Below are 20,313 nucleotides of genomic sequence, written 5' to 3' on the forward strand. Positions count from 1 at the left end.
TCTTTGTCAAAGAAATTAAAATTTATTTTATCTGTTACGTCAAAGGGAGTGTTTTTAATTGAATATTTTATATAAAACAAACCATTTATATTTATATAATTTTTATTTGAAAATGAAATTGCCGTCTATTTTGAAAAAAGGAATAACACTAAAAAACTTAAGATTTCTTAAACACGAGGTTCCTCTAGGCAGGTGAGGCCCTAAACTTTGCTTCGAACTTGTGTATAGATTTCGGGCTCTCTCCAGCTGAGGCCTAAAAGAGCAAGAAATCAATTCTTAAAAACCTGGAAACGCGTCGAGCCTATGAGAGTTCTCTGTCCTTTTCGACCTAAAAAAATAATAAAATAATTTCAACGCAAAGGAAAGTCAATATCAGTTGTTGTGACCAAACATCTTGCCTGATGTAAAGGCCCACGTGTGCACTATAGTATTTCAATTACCGCGTGCTCAAAATGGCCTTGCGTCCTTCTCAAATCAATGCTGTTTACATCGATGGGCATGTTCCCTCGTGTAAAATGTGGAATATATTCGGGACCGAATAAATTTTAATAATAAATAAATAAATTGCTGTTTATATCAAGCCACTGATTGATGCATTGCTTTCAAGTTTCCATCTGATCTATCATGCAGTTGTACGATCCCATCAAATCTTCTTAATCATTTATATTATTTTTTTCTTCTTTTAAATGGGGTTAAGATTATGGAAACGACAGAGGTGGTTGTGACAGAAGTCTTCAGCAAACGCCGCCGGTCATGAACAATCTGCGGTGACTTTGGTGGCCTGTTTTTACATAGAATATTTGGTCTCTTTCTGCGTTGCCTCAGTCTTTGGAATGGCAGAGAAATTACCGCTGCTGTTCCTGACGAATGCCATTAGGTCACGACGACGGTGCCCATCAAGGTATCTTAGAGAACAATTTCCAGGATGCTTCCCTGATTCTTCATCAGGTCTAACAAGGTGGGCCTTTTCCCATTAGGAGACGGAAAGAAATAAAATAAATTCTTTTTTCTCACTGGCAATAGGAAAGTTCCTAATTTAACTAAATTGGCAATTTCACATCGGATTGAGAAAAAAGAAAAGGAAAATACTTTTGAATCCAGTCAATCGATCGTACTAAATTCTCTCCTAACATAGAAAAGGAAGAATCAAACCTAAAAGATTTCTTTATGCCTCTAGTAAACCCAGAAAAAGATTACATAGCTATCATGTAAAATACGTCATAGCTATCATGTGCAGGGCAGAGATTCATGCCATCAACTGGTAAAATAATAATAAAATTTTTTTTTGATGACAACCATATTCAATAATAACAGCTGTAAGGAGAAAAAAAAGACCAACTTTCTTGGTGAAGCAATTAAATTGTATTTCAAGGCAGAAAAATTAGAAAAATCTGTACAGTGAGCTCAACCCGTTGAGCCTCCAATCATGACAGTTAAAAAAACATGAAATGAATAATATCAACAGGTCGATGTTAATGAAAAGTTATCTTCCCAATTGATTGCATCTCCTTCTCTGCTTTGACTCTGGCTCACCTAACAGCGACCCAAAATCCAGAATCCGACCACTTGCAACATTGATCACTCGCCAGTTGCCGGATTCTATCTGCTGCTGAGATCCAAGAAGAAGAATTTAATGAAGGAAAGACTAATCCCACTCCATCATCGGACAAAAACTCTGATCTAGGTGATGGTGATTGAATTGAAACCCAATCTGGGAAATCAAAATGGCATCTTGGTGAAGTTGATGTCACTTCAATTTCTTCTCTCAATGGAACAGTGCCCTTCCCTTGATCAGCAACAAAAGGATGTTCCAGAAGCATGTCAGCTGTCCATCTTCGTTTAGGATCTTTGACAAAACACTTAGACAGAAAATCTTTGCCTTGTTGGGACAATTCTTCAGGTATTGTTGGCAATTCATCACCTTTCCCAATTCTGATCAACAATGCAAACATATTGGTCCCTGGTTTGCAACTCCACGCTGGTTTCCCTGTCAACATCTCAATAACAGCACACCCAAGAGCCCAAATATCAACCCCTGATTCGTACACATTGTCATTCACTGACTCAGGGGCCATGTATAGAGGAGTCCCTCTAATTTCCGCTCTCCCCTGTGCCTTTCCTGCTTTCCTTGCCAACCCAAAATCTGCAATTTTTACTTCTTCATTCTCAAACAACAATATGTTATCAAGTTTCAAGTCACAGTGAACAAAACCCTTGGCGTGGATATGACGCAGACCCTTAAGAATCGATCTTGCATAATCTTTGACATCTCGCTCTTGAAAGCAGCCAAATTTGTTGAGTTTTTGTGATAAACTGCCTCCTTTAGCGTACTCCAACAACAGATTGTATAGACGCTCGTTCTTTTCTTCAACAGAATGGCTGTCGCCGAAATATTGGATGATTTGTGGACAATAACCAAGCTCCTTGACAACTTCCCTCTCGTTCTCGAGTAGACTAGAGTCAGATTCTGCGCAAGACTTCACTGCCAGCACCGAAGGATGTTGTTTGAGGGTTGCAAGATGAACCCTAGAAGAACTGCCGGATCCAATACACTGCCCTCTTACCCACTCCATGACAGAAGGAAGGGTCACAATTCACAAGCGTGTGTTTTTGGAGTTTTTCTTTTCTTTTTGTGGAAGGAAAAATCGGAAAGCGAGGGTTTATATAGGGGAGGTCTTCCGATATGAATACGGACCGCGTAGTTAGAGATCAGCCGTGTCTACTATTCACTGTTTGTCGGGGACCCATAAAACATCAAACACGTGTTTTATATTTACTCGGTTTTTTTAATATTAGATCCGCTGTATTCAATTTTTCAAAAAAAAAAAAAACAGAGAGAGAGAGAGAGGAAATTCTAGCGTCAATCATTGAAGAGTTAACCTTGCATGATTGATTTATTTTTTATTAATAATAAAATAGAAATTAATCTTGAAAAAAATAGAAATAGTTCACCAGTTAAAATTGAGAATAAATATTTCAGATTTCAAAAACTTTATTTTAGTTATATATACTAGTTTATGAGTAGATTTGAAGTAAAAAATCAAGCATGCAGAATCTACTTTTAATGATTGTTAAATGCGTTTGATAAAATCTATCGATAGCATTTTCTACTATAATTAATAATCTAGAATAATTGCATTCAAGTAACATATTTATGTCACGTGTTGATTTTATGGAAAAGTCATGCATTTTGAAGATATGGACCGTGGACTCAATTAAAGAAATAGATCAGGCTTGGGCGATTTGATTATTATATTTTATCTTCTAATATAATTAAATAATTAGAATAAATTCTACGTGCACCCGTTTTATTTTAAGATCTCGTGGCAGGGATAATCACTTACAAAAATTAAAAGCGTGTTTGAAAGTGTGATTACGATTGCTTTTTAAAATATTTTTTACTTATAAATATATTAAAATAATTTTTTTATTTTTTAAAAAATTATTTTTGACATCAGCCTATTAAAATGATGTAAAAACACTTAAAAATAGTAATTTAAAGTAAAAAAATAAAAAATTTTAATTTTTTTAAAAATATTTTTAAAACATTAAAACAAACAAAACATCATTAATAATCTAAAAGCTAGCAATGATTCACGTCATGGAACAGGAGAATAGTCTCTAGCTATGATGCTTTGTAATTAAGAAGATGAAAGTAGCCAAAGACTTTCGTAATAGTTTAAAGATTTTATTTAGAAATGTATTAAAATTATATATTTTTATTTTTAAAAAATTATTTTTAATATCAGTATATCAAAATAATATAAAAAAATTTTCAAAAAAAATTTAAAATTTCTAAAAAATACATCAATCCCATTTTAAATCATGTACCGTGGTTGTTTGTGTTTTATAAAATATATCCATAGCTTTTTCTATTATAATTAATTAAAATAATTACATTTAAGTAATATATTTATGCCATGCGTTGATTTTATGGAAAAGTCAAACACTTTGGGAACCTTGTTTAGTTGTTTAGTCCTTTTGAAGTCATATAGAGAGAGAAGCGGAGAGTGGAAGGAAGTTGACAATTGAATGTGTTCATATGCAACCACATGTACTGCTGCATAGAAATTACTAGTTATATGCCTCGAACGCCGCTGTTGGGAATTTTTTAAATCTATTTTTTATTTTATTTTATAGTAATAAAGATAGATATTTATAAGAAATATACAAAAATAAGATTATAAAGGAGAATTGTTTTTTCAAAATTATGTTTTTTTGATTCATGTAATTTCTTTCTTTTAACAACTAAACAATGTTTTTACATTAAATGAAAAGGCAGCAATAATAATAAAGATATATTTGAAAAAGCAGCAATAACTTTCTTATTTATGCATTTCTTTTTTAACTTGATGAAAACATATTTTTTTTATAAGAAGTATTTTTTAAATAAAAAATTATTATAATAGTTAAAGCAAGTTTTAATTAAAAAAAAATTAAAAAAAATCATCTGTCATTCCTTTTTATGCATGTATATGAAAAGTTCTAAGAATAATAAATTTGAAGAAACTATATAAAAAATAAATATTTTATTCTATATTAATGAGAAAATCATTTTAAAAATTTCACAAATTAGACTAATTCATAATTATTCATAAATCACTCAATAATATCATCTTAAAAAAAATATAATCTTTTTAAAGACAATGATTTAATTGGAAAGCCGTTAAAATATTATTTTAATAAAAAAAATTAGAAAGATTTTTTTTTTTAATTTTTTAAATAAAGGGATGAGATGTCTAAGAAAATAGTCCAAGCATGTCTAGCCCAAGAAAAGAATACAAACACATATGTTCGTGATAGTAGATGTCTATGCACCTAATATTTTTAATTAGTAGATGATATTTTATTTGCCTTCTAAATTTTTTTATACAATAGACATCTCGTTGCCTATGTAGAAAAGCGATGAGTCATCTATTGGTTGATTTTTTGGCAATCTCTGATGGCTAGAATGTTGAGATCTAAGTTATAGGACCTCAAAAACTCAATTTTCAATATATTTTTAATTGAAAAATACCCAAAAAAAAACGTTACAAGACCCTCAATAAACCCATTTAAAATACAAAAAACAAAATCTCCTATAATCACCCTAGAAAACCAAAATCCAAAATAACTTTTTCGAGCCATGATGTATTTTTCACAATATGTTCAAGAGAAACACTATATCTATTGAATCCCTCTCTCCAAAGTGAATTTATTAACACCAAAATCAGCCTTTTAGTAGCTAAAATATAGTCTACCAAACACTCTTTCTCCTCTTTTATTTCTAGGGAATCTCTCTTCTTCCAAACTCAATAGACTAAAATATAAAACATATGAAGTTGAGGACTTAAATATGAGACTTTCTAAATATAAGGATAAAAAAATAAAAAAATCTTGCATCAAATTGAAGTTTTTACGCCCATGAACATTAAAAAAGAAAAAGGACCTTTTCATTTGTGTTAAATTTGATTCTATTGTTAACATTTTTTAATTGATAAAATTACATTATATTTTGTAAAATTAAACATAAGATTTTTTTGATATTGCGAATATATCATAGAACATAAAACAAAACAAATTTAGATTTAAAATCATGAAAACTTAATGAAATTAAAAAGAAAAATTAAAGTAACCAAAATTTAGATTTAATATTGAGCTGATTGAGAATTTAGTTTTGTATTTTTTTTTTGAAACACTGTGAATTGCTGCAGTGTTTTCCCACATGATTTTTTCCAAAATTATCTTTGTCGATTTTATTTTTTTAATATTAAGTTGGTTAAAAATTATAATTACAATATAACTAAATCATATGAGGAAAACGTTGTAGTTTTTCTCGCAAAACACTGTGGATTGCTACAATATTTTTCTAAATGGTTTTTTTATGATTTTTTCTAAAATTATCTTTGTCAATTTTATTGGGGAAACACTGTAATTTTTCTCACAAAACATTATCAATTGCTATAACGTTTTTCCTCATGGATTTTTTTCCTTCCAAAATTATCTGTCGAATTTTTTTTAATATTAAATTGGTAGAGAATTTAGCTTTGTAATTTTTTTTGCTTTTTATTAACAAAATAGCTAAATCATGTGAGAAAAGTACTGTATCTTTTCTCACAAAAAACTATGAATGGCTACAAATTATTTTGTTCAGTTTCTAAATTTTTGATCACCAACATAATTTTTTTTCCGTCCTGGAATATTGGCTCTATCATACCTTTAGTTTCTATTACTTATATAATACTGATTTATAATTATAACAATATAAATATATTTATTTTATAAACCCACGACAAATACCATCTCGTTTCATACTAAATTTTGATTTCATCACAAAACAATGGAATCACCTTGATCCACGAGGCTTCCTGAAGATCGTTCATGGAATCAATATAAGAAATAGATCAGACCTGGGAAGCCGTAGGCGATTTGAGATATATATATATATATATATATATATATATATATATATTGCTGATAAAAATAATTAGAATAAGGTGTACTTATAGTAATTTTATATTATTTTAAGATCTTTTGACTAGGATAGTCACTCACAAAAACTTCGATATCTAGTCATCCATATCAAAACTAGTGTATCCATAAATTATTTTTATTTTTATTTTTATAGAAAGCTTATGCAGTGTTTATTTGTTTTAATTATTTTTTATATTTTTATATTATTTTAATTTATTAATATTAAAATAAAATAAAATATATTTTTAAATAAAATATACTTTTAAAAATAATTTTTATTACAATCTCAAACGTGAACAAAACAGGAAGGAGCCAAAAACCTTTCATTAAGTTGGGTCATAAAAGAAGATTTATGCAGCCACATAGAAAGTTCTTAAGCAATCGTTCAAAGAAAATATCCCTTCTCAAGTAAGTAAGAAAATATCCCTTCTCACGTAAGTAACCTGAGTGATAGAAAGTTTTCTTTCTCCTTCATCTAGATGAGTTGAAACAGAGATTATCCCAGCTAAGGAATTTACCTTAAAGCCGCCCCCAAGCAAGCTGCAACGCATGAATGAATCCCTCATGTGCTGCCCTCTCTTGGGCCACCAACTATTAAAAACTTCGAATACAAATATATAACACTAACAAATGCAAAATATCAACTTTCTTTAGAAGATTTTGCTTTGTATTGTACACTAATCCATACCCAATTAGCCACCAATCATGACTGTTCCAGGAGCTATAAATCAGTCTGCTAAATACATCTCTCTGCCTAGAATTCTAATACAAAATCCTTTTAAGGTTATATACATATAATAATAATAATAATCGAATCTGAATGGTTTGATATAACTTATCGAAAATATAAAGAAAATATCTCCCCAGTTGATTGAATCTTTGTCTCTGTTCCGGCTCTATCTCATCTAACATTGACCCAACAACCAGAATCACACCAATTGCATCTCTGATCACCTGCCAGTTCCCGGATTCTATCCGCTGGTGAAGTCCAACAAGACGAATTTAATGAAGAGGATGTCGATTCCACTTTCCCATCAGACCATAGCTCTGATCTTGGCGAAGATGATGATTGAGAGGAAGCCCACTCTGGGAAATTAAAATGACATCTCGGTGATGTTGACAGCTCTTTGCTTTCTTCTTTCAATGGGACATTTTCTTGAAAGTTGTCAGCAACAAAGGGATGTTTCAAAAGCATATCAGCAGTCCATCTTTGTGTAGGATCTTTGACGAAGATCTTTGACAAAAAATCTTTGCCTTGTTGAGACAGTTCTTCAGGTATGATTGGCAATTCATCTCCCTCTCCAATTCTGATCAGCAACACAAACATATTGGTTCCTGGCTTACAATTCCACGCCGGTTTCCCTGTCACCATCTCAACAATAGCACACCCAAGAGCCCAGATATCGGCTCCTGACTCGTATTCATTATTGTTGACTGACTCGGGTGCCATATAAAGAGGAGTTCCTCTAATTTCCACTCTCCCCTGTTTCTGCCCTGTTTTCTTTGCCAGCCCAAAATCTGCAATCTTCACTTCACCATTCTCAAACAACAATATATTATCAAGCTTCAAGTCACAGTGAACAAATCCCTTTCCGTGAACATAACTCAGACCCTTCAGTATCGATCTTGTGTAGTCTTTGACATCACCTTCTTGCAAGCAACCACCAGACTTCTTGAGCTTGTAAGATAAGCTTCCTCCTTTAGCATACTCCAACAGCAGATTATATAAGAATTCATTGTTTTCTTCAGTAGCTTGACAGTCGCCAAAACATTGGATGATTTGTGGACAGAAGCCAATTTCATTCAAAACTTCCCTCTCGTTCTCGAGCAAGGTGGTGTCCGATTGGTTGCAGGACTTCACTGCCATCACTTCAGGATACGTAGAGGATGAATTCTTAGATGTTGCAAGATGGACTGTAGATGAACTGCCATAGCCAAGGCATCCTCCTCTTACCCACTCCATGTTTATTTAGCGTTTTTAGAAACTGGAATAGCCGTGTAGAGTGAGAAGAAAAGAGGAAACGGTGGTTTATATAGGGATCTTTTCCCATGTGGAAACGGACAGCGTGGTCATAATTTTTGGGCCCAATTTTATTTTCCTTCTCAAAACCGGATCCAAATCCAATATAATAATATTACAATTAGGATTCTGAAAAAATAAAATAAAATAAAATAAAATAAAAGAGCGCTACAGATAACAAAATCTTGGACAAAGGATATGCTAGCACACCAACTATGTTCATATCCCAATCACATACCCGAATTAATTCTCTATTGGATTTTTAACCTATCTATTTTCTAGTATAATCTCGTTTCAGATTTAATAAAAAAAATTCAATAAATATTCTTTGAATAATATGGATTAATAATTTTTTTTTCTAAATCTGTGGTTAACATATCCCATTAATCTTTTCAATTCAATTTCATATGAATGTAAGTATTTGATTTTTCTGCTTCAAAAGCATGAAACAGCTAGACTGGCATTTCAAATTCTTATAAATAAAGACATATTGTTCTTAATTAATCAAAATGGATATTCTTGTTTATTCAAGGGCTTGCCATGTTGCAAATTTACTTTTTTTTTTTTGAGATGTAACTGATATTATGATAATTATTATATTTTAATATATTTTTTACTTGAAAATATATCTAAATAATATTTTTTATTTTTATCTTTAAAAATTTAAATAAAAAAAATTCAAAACTCTTAAGAACTTGCAGCCAGCCACGTTTGCAAAGGAGCTCTAAATATGGTATTCAAATAGTAACGAGGTAAAGCTGTATCAATCTCTATGTATTCATCCATCCATGTATATACATTATTAATTAGATAGGTAATATGTTATGACACTTGTATTTATGTATTTGAAGTGTGGTTATGGTTGCTTTTCAAAATACTTTTAACTCAGAAATATATTAAAATAATCTTTTTTTTATTTTTAAAAAATTATATTTAATATCAGCATATCAAAATGATCTAAAAACACCAAAAAATTTATTAAAATGAAGAAAAAAATAAAAAAATTTCAAATTTTTTTTAAAATATTTTAGAAACGTTAAAACAAACATGGAAGCAATCACTTTTGCAAGCATTGTTTAATTACAAGAAAGCCACGGCTCATAAAATATGGGAAAATATTATTTTTTTATTACGAAGAAAAAAAACCCTCTACTGATACAGCACATACGCAATTCTTTCAAAATTATGAACAGATTATACGTAACATGCATGTGGTAGAAGTATGAAGACCATATAAATAAATAAATAATATTCAAATTTCCTGTTTTCCTGGCGTTCAATTAAAGATTATATATAATATCACTATTTTATATTAAGACGTTGTTATGCCTTGTGTCAAGAATTATTACAGGACATGCCTCTTTTTTAGATTTTCCCCATCTGCAGAGGTGCGAAAATCAATTAGATTGGTATGAATATTCATATTAACCACATGCATAGGTGTATGACTCCATCTCCTCTGGGACTGGCCAGAAAATAAAAGGGATAAAAATAAAATAAAATAAAATAAAATCCCTGAGAGACTGCATATATCATATGCAGGTATTAATGTCAAGAAAAAGGTTGGCATAAATGCAGGCATGTTGCAGGATCCCTCGATTTCAGCTGCCTGATCGATAAAAATACCAATAAGAATGCCAACTTGTGTTCGCAGTGGCCATCAATCTGTAATAACATGCAGCAGAGAGAGATACCACGTTTGTATTGTATGGTCGATCTGCTGCAGCAGCAGACCTTAGGCATCACATGTTTTCACGTTATACACTACAATTATTATTATTATTAAAAGAAATTAAAAGAGGCAGTTAAATCCCTGTAGCCAAAAACACAAGAGTTCAAGACTCGTAAGGATTATAGATTACAATCTATAGTTTTTTTTTTTCAATTCTTTTCATGTGTTGATTGATTTAAAATTGGACCTTGTTGTTTGCCACTTCACATTAGATTCTCATGGGGCTGGGGAAAAATATGATGCTCCATTGGTGCTTGGTTAAGGAAAAAAATCAATTTAATTGATTTAAAATAATTAAAAGCTTGAAGAATAAATTCAAAAAATATTAATTCAATGATTGATTTAATAAAAAAAAAAGAGAAAAAAAACTGTAACTCATGTATAGTATGTGCCAACGCATAAAAGAGGCCGCTATAATTTAGTGTCATGTCCGGTGGCCCTCATTCCACCCTTCCTTGGTGTCATCCGACTTGTCTCATTGTGGTCTATCTCCATGTGTGAGGCAAGTTAACGGGGCCTTCTGTTTTGCTTCGACAAATCATTATTCCTCTCTCTATCTCTCTTTCTCTTCTCATCTTGATTTCCACGCCTGACACTTTTCATAAGACCAAAATAGGTTGTTAAACCTTTTTTTATGTCAAATTTTATCCTTATTATTTTTATTGTTATTTTTACCAACCTTTTTTTTTTCATATCCGTCATTTAATATTTTGTTTGTTGGGAATTGAGTTTTGTAATTTTTTTATTTATCTTTTTATTGTTGTAATTATTGTTATCCTAGTCTCATAATTCATTTCATGAGTTTTTCAAGTTGATCCGGGTTTGCTAGGGTTATTTTTTTGTATTTTTCTAAATAATTTTTTTTTTCAATTTTATCTTTCCAATTTTGATTAGTCGAGAATTAATTTTTGTAATTTTGTTTTCTTTTATGAGATAATCCCGGTCTCATAACTTGAATCACGAATTTAGAGAGTCCTTTCAAGTTGACTTGGGTTGTTGTTTTTTTTTGTCTTTTAAAAAAATGATTTTGTTTTTTAATTTCATCTTTCAGTACCATTAGGTTGATTGGAAATTGTGATTTTTCATGTTTTTTTATTCTTTTTTTTATGAGGTTATCTGAATCTCATGACCTAAATTATGAGTTTAGTAGTTGGCTTGAGTTGTCTCGAGTTTTTTTTTGTTGTTTTTTTAAATAGAATTTTTATCTTTACAGTTTCATCCTTCAACATTTAGTTAGTTGTTAATTGGGCTTTTAAATTTCTTTTATTTTTTTCTATGAAGTTATTTTTTTTTATAACCCATATTGTGGATTTGAAAGATTTACTTGAGTTGACTAGAGCTCTTTTATTAGTTTTTTTTTAAATTAAACTTTTTTTGTTTACTTTTTCATTTAACATTAAGTTTATTAAGAATTGCACTTCATATTTTTTTTATTTGATTTATACGACGTTATCTTGTTTTTATGATCCATGTCGCGGATTCGGCTAGTTTACCCAGATTAACTCAAGCATCATTTTTTTATATTGATTTTTTTTTAATTTTATCCTTTAATATTAGATTGTTTGTAAATTGAGTTTCATTATTTTTTTCAATTTGTTTTATATAAGGTTATTGTGGTTTCATGACCTAGGTCGTAAATCTTGCAAGTTAACCATGGTTGATCCGAGTCATTCCGGTTCTTCTCTATCTCATTATGTTTTTTTTTTTAAAAAAAAGGGTATTGTCCAATATGTCACTATCCTAGTGTTTTAAAGTATTTTAATATTTTTTATTAATTGAGGTTTTTATTTTTTAAAAAAAATTATGTACCACTACACACACACACACACACACACACACACACACACACACACACACACACACACACACACACACACACAGAGTACATATCCACATCAAAAAACAGTGGAGGAGGTTTTGGGTAAGTAAATCCCAATTCCCAAAGCTTGAATCACGTGCTTCAAACTATGCGTATCTTGAGGTTCATCACTAGTTGATGAAAGCGAAGTCAGATCAACTTGAACTTGCAAGTCTCCGTGTGAACACATTACATACAAGTTTTGGTGGGACCAGATATTTTAAATATGCGTTCGCTGGACCTAACTAACTCATGGCATTCTTGGCTTATATGTAGAGGGATGCATGCGGTCGTTTTCCCTTACACGGGAAGTTTGAGACACTTCCCTTCACAAATATTCTAAAGCTTCGTTTCTTACTTCTCCTCAAGTATGATTCCAGATTTTTTATAGACTAGGCTAGCTAGACCACCCCCCTATACTCATGGGCGTACCTCTAATTTAATTTCTAATGCAAGAGAAAGATAAGAAGTCGATCTTGCTCTCGTTGGAAAATATGTTAATATCTTATTTTGAATGTTTTTTATTCTATTTATTTATTTATTCTATTTATTTATCTTAGAGGTTAATAATTCTGATCACTAAGTACATATGATTGCTTTTTTATAAATACATCATGTAAATACAACTTATATATTTAAAATCTAAAAAAAATAAAATAAAGATAAATTACAATAATATCTTTGAAGTATTATGAAATTATAAAAAAAATTTAAGATATTAATTACTATTTTAAAAAATTAAGCTAAACAATAAAAAAGAGAGAGGGTGTTAATTAAAATTAAATTTTAATAAATAAATAGAAATTAAAAACAAAAGAAGCCTAGTTTTGTTGGCGGCACACTTTTGGATATATATTTTATAAAAAAAAAGTGTTACCTCTGTTATTTTTTTCTATACATTTTAACGGATGACACCTTATTTGTTGAAGTATTTTTCAATCACCACTAGTGACTAAAAAATCAAGGATAAAATTACTTCAAAAACCCTATCACACCAAATTAAAACAAAATTCACGAGTTTCAATCTATATTTTCTAGCATGTTTATTGGGAAAAATCACACTTATTGAACTATTCTCTTTAACTCGAGGTTATTGATATCAACTTTAGCCTTTTTTTATAGCCAAAATTTGATCGAGGAAAAACATTTTTTCTCGTATTCTTTTTTGACGACTTTTTCTCATTTACCTTAATATCTAGGGACTACATCACAAGAAGATGGAGTTTTGAATTGAAACATATAAATCTATAAAAACAGGAACCATATATGTATTGTTTAAAACTTGAGGGATATTGAAATTAAAGTTTTCCACACCTTTATGAAATAAACAACTTTATTTTTTAATTGTTTTTGTTAATTTTGATTTTTGGTTGAGAATAACCAAAATTCAATTCAATAAAACCAAACTTTAATTTAACATCATAATATTCCATAACACATCAAATATACAAGATCATGCAAATCTAAATGGATCTGTACATAGAAAACCATCGCCAATGATAAAATTAATGAAAACTTTCAAGTACCTAGAAAGGAAAAAATTAATTATGACTAGCGACATGAAGAGTAAAATGTAAGAAAATGCACGCTAAATCAAGAACTGAATACCCAAACTTTTTAGTTTCTTTTATAACTATAATAATAGTTCTTAATTATATATGTGTTGACAACAATGAGGAAGAAATATCTTCTTTTTTTTTTTTTTTTGTAGATATCCTGTTTGTTTATATATATATATATATATATATATATATACCTGAAAAGAATGTAAATTCTCGAGAAATTTTGAATTTATTTTAGATTTAATAAGAAGATATAAAAAAAATAAAAAAAAATACATGTTTCACAAAATTTTTTTTTTATTTATTTACGTGGGGTGTCCGGGCCAGCTTACGCGCACCACGACTATTCCTCACAGCCCGCTGGACATCCTGCAAGCCTAGGAGCATGTAAGGCACCGCGGGGGTGACAGGCGTACACATAGAAGATCGAACCCGAGACAGGGACGGAACAAGTCACACGAATTGACCACAGCAGCTAAACCCTCAAGTGCGGGTACACTTGAGTACTCGAACCCAGAACGTACAGGCAGAACAAAGCCTGCGAAAACCACTGAGCTGCAAGCCTCGTGTATAAGATGCACGAAAAATCTTGCTAATACATGTTGGATGGTGATAAGATGCACGAAAAACACAAAACGATTTTTGCGTCCTCCCGAGCCTGAGCTAAACACTGAGTTCGTACATGGAAACATGAAAAGATTTTAACAGTTGAGCCAAAAAGAAAATATGAATCGCCGTCAAAATGTCAATTTTAGCTTTGGGAAATCGAGGAGAAAGGGCGGGATTCTGTTTGTCGGTTTAATGGATTAGTCACATGAGCTGATCAGATACATTGAACCGTTGGTTAAGCCGACGGTGTGACCTCGTTGTGCAGGTCAAACTCATGGATGAATGAATGGGTGTAAAAATCCAAAATAAAGTAGCCAAACCCACCAGACATTGCAAATTCGAAGGCCACCAAATGAGGACTGTGATGCTACAGCAGTCAATTTCCCATATCTGTGCCCTTTTTTAAGGTTCTCCTTTATGTTTACGTGGTTTTCTTCAGCCTTCGAGTGGCGTAATACGTGCCTGTGACCCACTAGCCAGCCGTCTTTGATTTGACTCCGCAACACTGCACTTCCTCTGGTCTTGCTCTCCCTTGCTCATCACCAAAGGTTACCTCTTGCTCTAGGGTTTGGCTGCATTTACAAATTATCGATAGGGTTCTCGTTTTGTTTTGACTGATGGAGCATGGTGCTTAAATGGGCCCAAACGGTGATTATTTAAATTGAACGGAGGCAACTCTGGCTCATACAAAGTGGATTTGATCCATCAATCATGGGGTCTTTCTGTAGCATTATTGACTATAATATATGCAGCCACTCGTGGGTTGAGCTCAAGTTTGAAAGTATTCTCAAGAAAATTAGAAAAGCAAGAAGGGATGGATCATGTCCATAGTTCTGGATTTGATTTTCAGTGCTCTGACTCATTGTATGCCTCAGGTTCTGGGTCTGAAACTGGATTTTATAACCTTATGCCGCATCAATCCTTTTTTTTTTTTTTCTTTTCCACAGTCAACAGAAGCATATTAAACAAAGTTTGCTGGAGACACAGTCCTTATTGAATATAAAGATTCCTTTCTCATAGTTCTTAGAAGCAGGGAAATCCAAACTCGGTCTTCGTTTCAATCTAACTAGCGCTTCAAGCTACTTTACATGTGATCCGTCTCATTTATCTGGTCTTTCAGCCATGCGGGTAACTTTCTCGGTTTGAAAGATCAGAAATAAAATTACCTGAAAATGGTGAATTAGAAATAAAATGATTGGTTGGTTATATTTTAACAATAAAAATAATTGTTTTTGATCTTAAAAGATTACATTTGACACAGAGAATTTGATGGCACTGTTTTGTTCTTGTAAATATATTTAAAAAAGTAGATTAGTGTTCATTTAGATTTTTATGATTTGATTGATTTTTTTTTAGTGATGTTTGGGTGCTTAGGGTTGGCATGTGGTTTTCAGAGGTTTTTATGATGTTATTGAGATGTTTTTAAATGAAAATAGATGGAAAATTAGATTTTTAGACCAACATCATTTAATTTACTAGCCACCACAATAATTATTAGATTTTAAATAACAGCTTAGTAGGCGACATGTCACCTGTCATTGTAAGCGATTTATTTTCCAATTAAAAAAAAGAAATCAAACGACGCATTGTTCACTTATTTGAAACAAAACCAAAGTGCGGGCTAGACATGCTTGGATATTTTTTTATTTTAATTATTTTCAACAAAATTTCAATTAATACCTTTCCTAATTTTTATGTATTTTTTACTTTGTATTTATTTTTATTTAAATTTTAATTAATATGCTCTCTTTCTAATCTTTAAAGGTTTTAGTGCCTTTTTAAATAATACTTATTATTATTATTATTATTATTATTATATTTCTAAGAGATTATTGAGATTTATCTTTTAAATTTCTTTCTTTTATATTTGAAATAAATAAATTATATTTTTATGATGTATTTGTAAAAATAAAAATCATTCATCTAATATAAAATGAAATTTCATATAAGACCGATCCATTTAGGTCTTCTAGTGACATGAATCAAACAACTAGATAATAATTCTTTGATCCTTGATTTTACCAACGTCATGAATCTTGCCAATATTATGAGTACACGTGTGACACTAGTATATGCATATTTATTGTTGAATGTAAAAGACTACCATAACTTAAAATAATGATATAAGATTCAAAATGGAAAGCAAAATCTAATCTTCATTTTTATAATGATATAAAAATAATTTTAAAAATAATTATTATAAGACTCCCAATCATTTACTACCATCGATGGAGCTAGCACCATTATTGGCCGCCAATCATGGTGTAGTGGCACGTATAAACGGTGGTTGTCGATACATGACAATGTGGGCAATGTTGCTTTTCTACCATTTTGCTCATACTTTTTTGTGAGGCCAGGGTCATGTGCGTGTCTCTTTGTTTGTCAGGATATGGATGTGAAAATTTATTTACATGTCCGACCTAGGACAATTTAGTTTGTTTTTTTTTCAAGAGAATTAGGCTGGGCAGACCAGCTCAGTCGCGCCTAGGCCTTGTACGAGGCCCAACACACGCTTGTGCTATCTAGCTTAGGCCTGTGACCTATTTTCCTTTCCTTTTCTTTTTTTAAAAGATTTTCTATTTTGGGACACAATTTGGGTGATGAAATAAACAAGCAATAGAGTTGGCATCCTCTAATTGTAGGTACACTGAGCTATAATGGAGGCTCTCACCCTCAGGAAACAGCTACTATGGCTCTCTATTATTCAGTTCTCAATCAATTTCTCACTTGGGGGATGCTTATGTTCTTATCAATGTCATAGAAAATTGATTACGTTTGGAAAAAGAAAGTCCAGATACAATTATGGTTTGGTTTGAATGATAAAAATACGGTTTTGTTCAATTTGAAGCAACAGTGATTTGGTTCATTAAAGAAAAAACCATGTAATTTTCTCTTTAAATCCGAAATTTTCATCATAATCATAACATAGAAAATATAAATTAGTTCAAGTACATATTCAATGTTAATAATAATAAAAAAGAACAAATTGAATTCAATCAAATCAATAAACAAGTTTCATACGGTTTGGTTTGACAATTTAAAAAGATAAATATTCATAAAAAAAAAATCACTTCTATAATAGCATTTTGTTATTATCCCGGGATAAAAAAAACAAAGACAATGAAGATAGAAGAGACAAGACAAAAAAAAAAAAACAGAAACAAAATTGTGTTTAGTAATAATGTACAAGATAAAGTGATTATCTCTGTATCATGTTTGATTATAGTGGACAAGACAAAATAAAATCCTTTAATATGTATTGTTTCAAACTTTTATATTTTAAATAATAATTAATTTTTTTCCACTTTAATTTATATTGAGTGTTAAAATTAATAATATTATAATAATCATAGTTATAAAATCAGGACCGACTTGATGGGTTGACCCTTTCGACTCGTGACTTGAACTTTGTCTCGGGTCAATTCTTTAGTTGGATTTTAAAACTATGATAATAATAATTTTTATCATATATTGACTCGAGTCAACCCGTGTTGACCCCCCTGACTTGTGACCTTATCCTTGACCCGATTGATCCTCTAGTCGGTTTTTAAAACAATAATAATAACAACTTCTATTCTTAGATTGACTTGAGTCAACTCGAGTTGACCGTCTTGATCTGTGACCCTAACATTGCCCCAAGTTAACCCCCCCAAATTAAATTGTAAAATTATGATAATAATCACTTTTTATTTTATGTTGACCCTCCTGACACGTGACTCGGACTTTATTCTGGGTCGACTCTCGAGCTGGTTTTTAAAACTACAATAATAACCATTTATGTCCTTATGTTTATTCAGGTCAACAGTCAACCCCTCTCGTGACCTGGGTCTTGCCCCGGGTCGACCACCGAATCAAGTTTTAAAACTATGATAATAATCACTTTTATTTTTATATTGACTCAAGTTAACATAACTCATGACCTAGGCTCTGCCTCAAATTAAGCCATGAGTTGAGTTTTAAAATTATGATAATAACTGTTTTTATCATTATATATCTTAGTTGAACAATTTTAGAATTAAAGTTTTTTACGATTATATTTTAGGGATAAAAAATAAAATAATATTATCTTTGAAGACCTATTCTTTCTGTACCTCTTGTTTTAGAAATACAAAAATTCATTTTAAAATTGTTCAAAAGAAAAATTTATTTTTATTTTTATGTCCATGTTTCTTTAACTAAACACATTTATATATTTATTATTTTGATCTTTTTTAACTCAGCACAATAACCAAATATTACTCTATATTTGAAAAAATACAATCACTCTTCTTCGTTTCCATATATAAGAAAGAACAATGTATTTTGTCTTAATAAAATTTTCCAATAAATTTACCTATTCTACTCATTGTGAATTAATTGTTCATATATGCCTGCATTATGTTTTTATTTACGTTTCAAACAAACACTTTTCCATGGACTACTCAGCTTAAAGATCGAGAAGGCATTGATCGATGGTTGATTGGTATGTACTGAACGCTCGTGATTTGATATATATATATCATATTTCTCAGTTCCAAACCATTTCAGTTTGATTCTTATCAATGTGCTTGTAATCATGGATATCCTTACAAAAAGCACTTGGGAAATGCTAGTTAACACGACAACGCATTCATGGTCTCAAGCTAAAAAAAGCAGCATGTACGCTGGCTTAATTACCAAGTATAGTTCTCCCATTGAATGATCTCCCCCGTTATGGTTGTGGAGTCAAGTGAAGTTTTCAGGGTGGTGGGGAACTTCAGGCCAGTGAGGCTACCACTCCCTCCCTTTTTTTCACGGACCTTCTCTAAAATAGTGTTGGACCGAGGAAAATGGCAATTTTATTGGGTTTAAAAGGTTGCTCGGGAGTATAATGGTGGTAGTTTTTTAAAATATTTTTTATTTAAAAAATATTAAAATAATATTTTGTTTAGTTTTTAAAAATTATTTTGATATCATTTAAAATAATAAAAAACACTAAAAAAATTATTAATTTAAAATAAATAAAAAAAACATAAAAAAAAACAACCCTGAACATTATTTCTAGATATAACATTCAATGCAAGAACAAAAATTAGTTGTTCAAGGTTAGGGCCACATGACACCACAAATTCACCCAACTAGAAAACACAATACAACTCCCAACCCACCAAAATGAAGCATAATGAAAGGCTAACATTTTCCAGATTTCGGAAAATACAAACTAAACAATATGATGTTTCCCATCAATAAGCAGCTTAATTCGTTCTTGCGCAAATCGAGCAAGGAAAAGTAGATCCAACAATTACGTAGTAGTAATTTAATTATTATAATATAAACACTATTCGGGCACATACAGAAATACCATTACAAATACTCCAAATGCATTTTAAGCATAATGCCAGAAAATGATCCAAGCCCATGAACAATCGCACCTTAACAAACACGCATACATACATACATATCACCACAATCTACTAAATAGCATTTAGCACTAAATCAAGCACAAATTCAATAAAACCTGCCTCTCATCTCCTGCAACGAGAGATCCTAGAACACCCTCTGGAATACGGATTCACTGGAGCTCTAGACGCGAAGCAATTGTGGCTGTAGTAGGATCGCCCGGACCTCGCTGGACAAGGAATTCTATTAGCAGACAAAGCTCCATACGAGATATAATAATGCGTTCTCCTCCAAAACAAAGATCTACGACTACTTTCTTCATCGTCAACAACCCCATCGTCAAAACCCACTAACCCATCATCGAGATCGCTGCTTTCATCATAATACATGGACATTGGCCATTCTATTGCATCTCTCATTGCCTTCAAGCTTGTTTCATCAACTTGAGCTTGGATTCTTGGACTTAAAGAAGCAATTACGAGAAAGAAGATGAGGAAGGCGAAATAGTATTGCAATGTAGAAGCTGCCATGGTGAGAAAACACAAACACTTGGAAGTAGAACTAGCTGCAAAGGCGTAAGCTATAACATCGGCTCGGTTTCTTGGTTTTGAGTAGCTAGGGAGGGAAGGGACATTGGTGGGGGTTGTGGGGACGTAGAGTCACATGCGGGTTTTTGGAGACGATAGTTGTTTGGGTTACAGCTATGACTCATCAATGCAGC

At 31.4% G+C, this 20,313-nt stretch overlaps 3 protein-coding genes across 3 annotated transcripts; all 3 read right to left on the bottom strand.

Annotated features, from left to right (window-relative positions):
• Positions 1-1,321: 1,321 nt before the first annotated feature.
• On the bottom strand, positions 1,322-2,628 carry LOC133693391 (mitogen-activated protein kinase kinase kinase 20-like). The gene has a single exon (XM_062114594.1). It carries the CDS (start codon positions 2,571-2,573, stop codon positions 1,530-1,532), a length of 1,044 nt encoding a protein of 347 aa, XP_061970578.1. The 5' UTR covers positions 2,574-2,628; the 3' UTR covers positions 1,322-1,529.
• Positions 2,629-7,084: 4,456 nt separating this feature from the next.
• LOC133693389 (mitogen-activated protein kinase kinase kinase 20-like) lies at positions 7,085-8,444 on the bottom strand. Its single transcript, XM_062114593.1, has one exon. The coding sequence runs from the start codon at positions 8,414-8,416 to the stop codon at positions 7,355-7,357; it is 1,062 nt and encodes a 353-aa protein (XP_061970577.1). The 5' UTR covers positions 8,417-8,444; the 3' UTR covers positions 7,085-7,354.
• Positions 8,445-19,494: 11,050 nt separating this feature from the next.
• On the bottom strand, positions 19,495-20,313 carry LOC133693778 (protein RALF-like 34). Its single transcript, XM_062115092.1, has one exon. It carries the CDS (start codon positions 20,120-20,122, stop codon positions 19,718-19,720), a length of 405 nt encoding a protein of 134 aa, XP_061971076.1. The 5' UTR covers positions 20,123-20,313; the 3' UTR covers positions 19,495-19,717.

Source organism: Populus nigra, chromosome 5, assembly GCF_951802175.1.
Source record: "Populus nigra chromosome 5, ddPopNigr1.1, whole genome shotgun sequence".
Lineage (NCBI taxonomy): Eukaryota > Viridiplantae > Streptophyta > Magnoliopsida > Malpighiales > Salicaceae > Populus > Populus nigra.

Bases quoted from the DNA above. Each gene is read 5' to 3' on its own strand.
- LOC133693391 (XM_062114594.1), bottom strand. From the start codon at position 2,573: ATGGAGTGGGTAAGAGGGCAGTGTATTGGATCCGGCAGTTCTTCTAGG.
- LOC133693389 (XM_062114593.1), bottom strand. From the start codon at position 8,416: ATGGAGTGGGTAAGAGGAGGATGCCTTGGCTATGGCAGTTCATCTACA.
- LOC133693778 (XM_062115092.1), bottom strand. From the start codon at position 20,122: ATGGCAGCTTCTACATTGCAATACTATTTCGCCTTCCTCATCTTCTTT.